The sequence below is a fragment of the Myotis davidii genome, unplaced genomic scaffold, assembly GCF_000327345.1.
Source record: "Myotis davidii unplaced genomic scaffold, ASM32734v1 scaffold1134, whole genome shotgun sequence".
Classification (NCBI taxonomy): Eukaryota; Metazoa; Chordata; class Mammalia; order Chiroptera; family Vespertilionidae; genus Myotis; species Myotis davidii.
The window spans coordinates 813,049-821,274 of record NW_006286229.1 but is presented as its reverse complement, the minus strand read 5'-3'; the positions used below and the strand labels follow the sequence as shown (position 1 = coordinate 821,274).

Below are 8,226 nucleotides of genomic sequence, written 5' to 3'. Positions count from 1 at the left end.
ATATGCTAGAGGCCCAATGCACAAAATTTGTGCATGGGGCTTGGCCCTCACAGCCCCGGCTTTGTCTGGAAGGTCGTTTGGCTGTCTAGTCTAATTAGCATATTATGCTTTTATTATATTTTAAGGGGCTGTATAGAAGAAGAGGTGTGAGGGTGACAGAAGCCAAGTTTAAAGGGGTGTTGGTGAGGCTCATGCCTGCAGTGTTCTTGTGTTTCAGGTGTGGGCTCCTTCCTCCTGTACTCTGTGCATGAGGGGATCCGCGGAATCCCCCTGGATCCCAACGACAAGTCGGACGCCCTGGTCCCAGTGTCCGGGACTTCCCTGGCTGTCGGCATCGACTTCCACGCTGGTGAGCCATTCGATGCAGGAGGCAGTGGAGCATGACCTTTGGGGATGGTGTGCTTGGGGTCCAGGGTCAGGCTGCCTGACCTCAGGCCCTTAGCAGAGCTGCCCACCCCTCTCCATCTGCCCTTCAAGGCCCCCCCAGCAGTCACTCACCTCTGTCCTGACCCCATGTGAGTGTGACCCCCCACTGGCCCTGCCTTGTTCGGCATCCCCATGTTGGCTTCTCCACCTTCAGAAAATGACACCATTTACTGGGTGGACATGGGCCTCAGCACCATCAGCCGGGCGAAGCGAGACCAGACGTGGCGTGAGGACGTGGTGACCAATGGCATTGGCCGCGTGGAGGGCATCGCCGTGGACTGGATTGCAGGTGAGCCACGGCAGGGTGCAGGCTCCGTGTGAGGCAGAGGATGGGGAAGTGGGGTCCTGGAAGGAGGGGTCTGAGGAGAAGGGGCAGGCAGGAACAGATGGGGGAGCGGCAGGGGTACCTGGGGCTGGGAGGGACCCCAGCGCATGCTCCCACCCCACCCCCTGAGCACCTTCTCCTTCCTCAGGCAACATCTACTGGACGGACCAGGGCTTTGATGTCATCGAGGTCGCCCGGCTCAATGGCTCTTTCCGCTACGTGGTCATCTCCCAGGGCCTGGACAAGCCCCGGGCCATCACCGTCCACCCGGAGAAGGGGTGAGGAGCCGGGCAGGGCGGCCGTTCCACAGCCCGCACTGACAGGCCCCACTCCTCCGTGTTCTGGGGACTGAGCCCATGTGCCCCTCCATCCCACAGGTACTTGTTCTGGACTGAGTGGGGCCAGTACCCACGGATTGAGCGGTCTCGGCTGGACGGCACCGAGCGCGTGGTGCTGGTTAACGTCAGCATCAGCTGGCCCAACGGCATCTCGGTGGACTATCAGGTGTGGATGCAGGCGTGGCCCAGGGGCCGGGGGGAAGGACCCCGTGCTCTGGGGGAAGCTCCCCTCATCCCATGCCCTGCTCCCCTGTGAATCCCCCTGTAACAGCCCCCCATTTGGTAGGAAGATATGGGCGCAGGGAGTTACGGGGTCTTCTGGCCCAGTCCCCGCCAGAGTAGGACTCCTGCCACCCTAGACGTGGTGGGGGAGGGTCACCCAGAGTGGGGACTGGAGGGAACCCTGGAGGCCGGCAGATTAGCAGGTCGGGGAGTGGAAGAGGTGGAGGAAGGAGGAGAGACAGAAGGGTCGGGAGTGAGTGTGCAGGGCAGGTGGCGCAGGTGGGGCCTGGGGCTGGAGATGAGGTGGTGCCTCTGCCTGTAGGAGGGGAAGCTGTACTGGTGTGACGCCCGGACGGACAAGATCGAGCGGATCGACCTGGAGACGGGGGAGAACCGCGAGGTGGTTCTGTCCAGCAACAACATGGACATGTTCTCCGTGTCTGTGTTTGAGGATTTCATCTACTGGAGTGACAGGTGAGGGCGTCCGCGCCAGCCTCCCATCCGCTCGGTCCGTGCCCTCCCTCCCGGCCCCAGTGGACATCCTGCTCATGGCCCTTCCCTCCCACAGGACTCATGCCAATGGCTCCATCAAGCGCGGGAGCAAAGACAACGCCACGGACTCGGTGCCCCTGCGGACGGGCATCGGCGTCCAGCTCAAAGACATCAAGGTCTTCAACCGGGACCGCCAGAAAGGTGAGGCGGGGGGCCCGGCCTGCGTGCTCACCCCCAGGCCCCAGAGCGAGGGGGCTGGGAGAGAAGTGAGACCCCAAGGGGCACTTCCCAGGGGCCCTGGAGACCCAGGGTTGGCGAGCAGGGGCTGGGGAGCCCCAGGACCGGACTGGTGCTGGCTGGAGGGTGTCTGAAGTGGGGGAGGCAGAGGAGGGGTACCAGAGTGTCCACCTCAGCGGAGATGACACAGGCGCCCATGAGTCTTCCCCCAAGGCAGGCCCCGCCCTCCATCGCCTCCTCCTTTCCTGCGCCCTCCCCCAGGCACCAACGTGTGTGCAGTGGCCAACGGTGGGTGCCAGCAGCTGTGTCTGTACCGGGGTGGCGGGCAGCGGGCCTGCGCCTGCGCCCATGGGATGCTGGCTGAAGACGGGGCGTCGTGCCGCGAGTACGCTGGCTACCTGCTCTACTCGGAGCGCACCATCCTCAAGAGCATCCACCTGTCGGATGAGCGCAATCTCAACGCGCCCGTGCAGGCCTTCGAGGACCCTAAGCACATGAAAAATGTCATTGCTCTGGCCTTCGACTACCGAGCAGGCACCTCCCCGGGCACCCCCAACCGCATCTTCTTCAGCGACATCCACTTTGGGAACATCCAGCAGATCAATGACGACGGCTCCGGGAGGACCACCATTGTGGAGAGTGAGCCCGGATTCCGAATCTTCCAAGGAAACGGGGGTGGGGGTTTTTTTTTATCCCACCTGCCTCAGAGCCCCTGACAGGCGGCCTTCGGATCACGCTATGCCGCTGTAGCTACTGGAACGTTTCTCCTCCTCTGGAGGCTGAGTTGGCTCCCCTCTCACTGCCCCCTGGTCCTGGTTCGCCCCCAGGCTGCCCAGGTAGCCCCAGCTCCCCTCTGTGTGTCCGGTGCTCACGGGTTCACGCCCAGACACAGGATCTCAGTCACCTGGGCACGTTCCCTCTGCTCCCCGAGCCTCCGACTTCCTGTCTGTGTAGCGACAGGAGCGCAGAGGCGGCCGGTGTGAGAGCTCAGCTCAGCTCAGGACGGGACGGGCCAGGAAGGGCCGTGGGCGCTGGAGCCGTCATCCTGGGGCAGCCTTCCCGCTCTGTGGAAACTGTTTGGTTCCCCTGCGTCCTGTCTTCTCCAGGCTAGGCATCCCGGGTCCTTAGACACATTCACGTGATCATGTGTTCATTCATCCAACCAGACAGGGAACCGGGCCGGGTCTGCCGGGGTGATAGCAACAGGCTGTCTTCTCAGCCGCCTCTGGAAGCTTTCTGCTTCACGTGGTCCAGTCCACACGCCTGTCTAAGCATGGAGCGTCCAAACTAAACGTGACCCTCTGCCGCCTGGGCTGGACCGCAGAGGCTGCAGAGTGGCCCCGCCCTCGGCCACTGTCCAGGCTGCCGTGCCTCCACTGCGGCGCCTCTGGCAGCCGCGGTCCCACAGCGTGAAGCCCCTGAAACCCTGAGTCTTTTTCTCTTAGCGGCGATACCTGTCTCTCACTGTGCACTCAGTTCTTGAACCTGAGTTGAAGATGTTTACAACACATCTGGCTCAGGGTCTTTTTAAGTAGGAAGCTCCCAGTAAATCCAGTTCACACCCAACATGGCAGAACTCTAGCTCCGGGGGCGGGGGAGTCAAAAGTGAACTCAAAATTGATCATGGACTTAAATGTAAAATGCAATCATAAAGTCCTGTCTACCCACAGCGAGAGACGCAGGAAGAGGGCCAGGAGCTAGGCCGTGGGTCATTGGGTGGGAAACAGGGTAATACCACAGGGCTTGGGGGCACCGAGGGCTGTGTCCCCCCCCAGCTTCCCAGCTCCCACACATCTCTTCCCACCCCACATGGGTCAGGAAGGGGGTGCCTGAGGCTGCCCCCTTAGCTCCTGCCCAGGCCGTCCCTTCAGCCCTGCTCTCTGGCCCCATCCCAACCCCGGCTGCTCCTTCCTTCTCGTAGATGTGGGCTCCGTGGAAGGCCTGGCCTATCACCGTGCCTGGGACACTCTCTACTGGACCAGCTACACGACATCCACCATCACCCGCCACACGGTGGACCAGACCCGCGTAGGGGCCTTCGAGCGCGAGACAGTTATCACCATGTCTGGGGATGACCACCCACGGGCCTTTGTGCTGGATGAGTGCCAGAAGTGAGCCGAGTGCTCGGGCGGCAGGGACCGTGGCGGGGCGGGGGTCTCGGGGGGTAGAAACCACCCAAGCAGACCCAGGCAGGGCATTTTGGAGAGGTGGCTCTAACCTCAGCTCAGCTGCTTCCTTGCTGTGTGACCTCGGACCAGCTACATGACCTCTCTGAGCTTCAGTTTCCTCTCCTGTAATGTGAGGGATCATAATTTCGGGCACCTGAGCCGAGGGGAGGATCAGAAAGGGGGCTGCGGAGGACCTTCTGGCTTGGGGATCAGTCCATTCATTCATCAGCGAGCCATGTTCGAGGCACATAGTAGGTCCTGTGTATTTCTGGGACTTCACACTTCAGGCAAAGATTGTCCGCTGAACCCACCTGTTGTGTGCACCCCTTGAGCTGGGCTTGTTCAAGCCACCAGCTGGGAGAGAAGTCGTGGCGGGAAGCATGATGGCTCAGGGCCATTGTGATCGCTGAGGCATCAGGCAGGCGGTTGGCCCAGGGCCTGGGGGTGGGAAGGCCAGGGAAGGGCAGAACAGACGGGAGTGCTTTGAGAAAGAGCTGGAGGAGGGAGAGCTCCAGGTAGGGAGGGATGAAAGGGGGCCTCCCACACCTAATCCAAAGGTTCCCAGGCAGGTGGGGTGGGTGCTGAGGGTGCAAAGGAATCCAGAACACAAGCCAGACAAGTCCACTGGCCGAGGACAGCTCTGTGGCCAGACATCAGAGGGGCAGGGGGAGGGGGTGCAGAAGTACTGGGGGCGGGGATAGCAGATCTTCTGAAAAAAACTGGAGAACGGACCTGACTCCCGTGCAGCTCAGCAGTTCTCAGACCCCAGAACCCCAGGGTGCGTGAGTCTGGCCTGGGGACGGCTGGCTCCCGGCTCCACCCCAGGCTGATTAAGTGAATCTCTGAGACCGAGAACCCGGAGTCACCACCCAGTGCAGGCGACGTGAGGACCACACCCTCACACAGTGGTGCTCGGCCCGCCTGAGGTCTTGCACACCCACCGCGGGGCGGGGCCTTGCCGCAGAGGGGAGCACGGCACGGGCCCTCCCACCACCTCCAGGCCCAGAGGCTCTTTCAGAGGCTCAGACCACAAATATGCAAAGTTACGTAGGTGATTCCTGAGGACTTTGTGAGAGCAGGATCCGTGCATCCCCAGGACCTAGGACAGAGCAGACACTCAGCAAGGGTCTCCTGGATGCCGGGAGAAGAGAGCATTAATAAAATAATAGGAAATACAGGGCTGTCGTCCAGATGGATGCTGACTCGTTCAACCCTCAAACCACCCTATGGGACAGGGAGTAGTTCCCCACGTCATAGAGGGGGAAACTGAGGCATGGAGAGGTTACGTAACGTGGTGAGGTCCCTGGCTGGCAAGTGGTGGGGCCAGGCCTGGAGCCTGAGAGCCTAACTCACTTGGCTACACTGTCTTAGGAGATGCAGATGGCCGGGCCCTTCCCAGCACCGGGGCTGTGTGGCTTAGCAGCTCGGAGTTTGCCTGGGGCCCGGGGTCTGGTCCACTCCCTGACTGACCTGGGCCCTCTGTGGGGGACCCCTTGGCCTTGACTCCTGTCCCCTGAGGCTCTCTCTCCCCGCAGCCTGATGTTCTGGACCAACTGGAACGAGCAGCACCCCAGCATCATGCGAGCGGCCCTGTCTGGGGCCAATGCCCTGACTCTCATCGAGAAGGACATCCGCACCCCCAACGGCCTGGCCATCGACCACCGTGCGGAGAAGCTGTACTTCTCCGACGCCACCCTGGACAAGATCGAGCGGTGCGAGTATGATGGCTCCCACCGCTACGTGAGTCTCCGGGGGCAGGCGGATGGACTGCGGCACGAGGGGGCTGGGGCAGGGATGGCCCATCAGCTGGGGAGAGCGCCAGGCACAGAGTCACAGAGAGGGAGCGTCAGGGAGGCGGGTTGGCCCAGGGCCTGGGGGTGGGAAGGCCAGGGAAGGGCAGAACAGACAGGGGAGTCCTAGTCCTTTGTCCTAGGTCCTGGGGATGCATGGATCCTGCCCTCATAAAGTCCTCAGGCATCACCTACATAATTTAAGGCCGTCCCGTGGTAGGAAGAACCAGGGGGGCCCTAGGCGCCCCATCCAGGCCCTGGCGTTGCCACTTGGCTGTGCGGCTGCACAGCCCTCACCATCCAGGCGTGGCCTCCCCCTCAATTCAGTGAGGGAGGTGGCACGATGCCTCTGCAGGCCCCTCCCACTCTGTGACTGTCAGGGGCTTAGGCCAGGCGCCTGCTGCAGGGGGTGGAGTCGGCGAGAGGCCCATGCGATGCTGGGACGGCAACGGCGCTGTTTCCGCAGGTGATCCTGAAGTCGGAGCCAGTCCACCCCTTCGGGTTGGCCGTGTACGGGGAGCACATCTTCTGGACCGACTGGGTGCGGCGGGCCGTGCAGCGAGCCAACAAGTACGTGGGCAGCGACATGAAGCTGCTGCGCGTGGACATCCCCCAGCAGCCCATGGGCATCATCGCAGTGGCCAATGACACCAACAGCTGTGAGTGGGGCCGCTGCACCAGCCGTGCTGTCCTGCCCGTCCTGCCAGTGTGCACACACATGCACACTCACACACTCACACACACTCCTGCCACCCTCCTCTGGTCTCATCTGACTCCGTGGACCTCCAGCACATGCTCTTGTCATTCCTCCCGCCCAGAACCGCAAATCCCCCGGAGGCTGATCGCACGCTCTCAGCCCAGGCTCTGCCTGCACCACCAGCTGCATCGCGTGCAGACACCGCCCCCCTCACTGGGCTTGGCTGACTAAGTGTCCCCAACACAGACTGCAGCTTTCCCGGGCCTCTCACACAGGCCCTGGGGCCCCCATTACATACATGATCTGAAGTCTGCGTAGACGTGACTCGCCCCAAAGCACACCTGGAATTCCATATGACGCCCACCTAAGAGCACACCCTCCATCTCAGGCACCCCAAACACCCCACCCGGTCCCCCACCACACGCCTGCCACGGCCAGTGCCGGGAGCTCAGGGAAGCTGGGGGAGTGGGTGCGCATCCCATCTGTGCACTCAAGCCCACCGCCCCCCGTCCCGGCCTCAGGTGAGCTCTCCCCCTGTCGCATCAACAACGAGGGCTGCCAGGATCTGTGTCTGCTCACCCACCAAGGCCACGTCAACTGCTCCTGCCGAGGGGGCCGCATCCTCCAGGAGGACCTCACCTGCCGGGGTGAGACGCGGGAGGGAGGCGGGTGCTGGCGGGGACGGGGTGCACCCTGGGGACCAGCCCCTCCCCTTTCACCAAGGAGAAACTGAGGATGCCCTCGTGCGGGTGGGGAGAGGGATGCTGCCGGGACCCTGGCTCATGAAGCTCCCCGCCTCCCTCCCCAGCGGTGAATTCCTCATGCCGAATACAAGACGAGTTCGAGTGCGCCAACGGCGAGTGCATCCACTTCAGCCTGACGTGCGACGGCGTCTCCCACTGCAAGGACAAGTCCGACGAGAAGCCGTCCTACTGCAGCTCCACTCCAGCCTAAGGAGCCACGACCCAGGCCCCTGACCCCAGGCACCAGCCTCCACTCCAGCCTAAGGAGCCACGACCCAGGCCCCTGACCCCAGGCACCAGCCTCCACTCCAGCCTAAGGAGCCACGACCCAGGCCCCTGACCCCAGGCACCAGCCTCCACTCCAGCCTAAGGAGCCACGACCCAGGCCCCTGACCCCAGGCACCAGCCTCCACTCCAGCCTAAGGAGCCACTCCCCAGACCCCTGACCGCAGGCACCAGCCTCCACTCCAGCCACGGACACGGGAGTGAGGGAGCAAAAGCCCCAGGACCCAACGGCGTTTTGCAGAACCACCCGAGCCCTGTGCCGGGCAGGCCTGTAGCAGGGCTGCATTTTGTCCAGGGAATGAGTGCAGGGCAGCTCATCAGACGCAGAGGCAGCCCCTCCGCTGTAGCTGCTGCTGACCCGCTGCCCGCTCCCCACCCGCAGACTCCCGCCGCTGCAAGAAGACTTTCCGCCAGTGCAACAACGGGCGGTGCGTGTCCAACATCCTGTGGTGCAACGGGGCAGATGACTGTGGGGACGGCTCCGACGAGATTCCCTGCAACAG

At 62.8% G+C, this 8,226-nt stretch overlaps 1 protein-coding gene across 1 annotated transcript in view; it reads left to right on the top strand.

The window, feature by feature from the left end:
• LRP1 (LDL receptor related protein 1) overlaps nucleotides 1-8,226 on the top strand; it is an 86,951-nt gene that overhangs the window by 58,654 nt on the left and 20,071 nt on the right. The window contains exons 35-47 of the mRNA XM_015559767.1: nucleotides 218-349; nucleotides 581-715; nucleotides 900-1,029; nucleotides 1,129-1,255; nucleotides 1,634-1,785; nucleotides 1,880-2,004; nucleotides 2,302-2,679; nucleotides 3,962-4,151; nucleotides 5,744-5,948; nucleotides 6,465-6,657; nucleotides 7,217-7,342; nucleotides 7,504-7,632; nucleotides 8,106-8,225. Of these exons, the coding sequence (XP_015415253.1) occupies nucleotides 218-349; nucleotides 581-715; nucleotides 900-1,029; nucleotides 1,129-1,255; nucleotides 1,634-1,785; nucleotides 1,880-2,004; nucleotides 2,302-2,679; nucleotides 3,962-4,151; nucleotides 5,744-5,948; nucleotides 6,465-6,657; nucleotides 7,217-7,342; nucleotides 7,504-7,632; nucleotides 8,106-8,225 (2,142 nt within the window). The remainder of the gene's footprint in view (nucleotides 1-217; nucleotides 350-580; nucleotides 716-899; nucleotides 1,030-1,128; nucleotides 1,256-1,633; nucleotides 1,786-1,879; nucleotides 2,005-2,301; nucleotides 2,680-3,961; nucleotides 4,152-5,743; nucleotides 5,949-6,464; nucleotides 6,658-7,216; nucleotides 7,343-7,503; nucleotides 7,633-8,105; nucleotide 8,226) is intronic.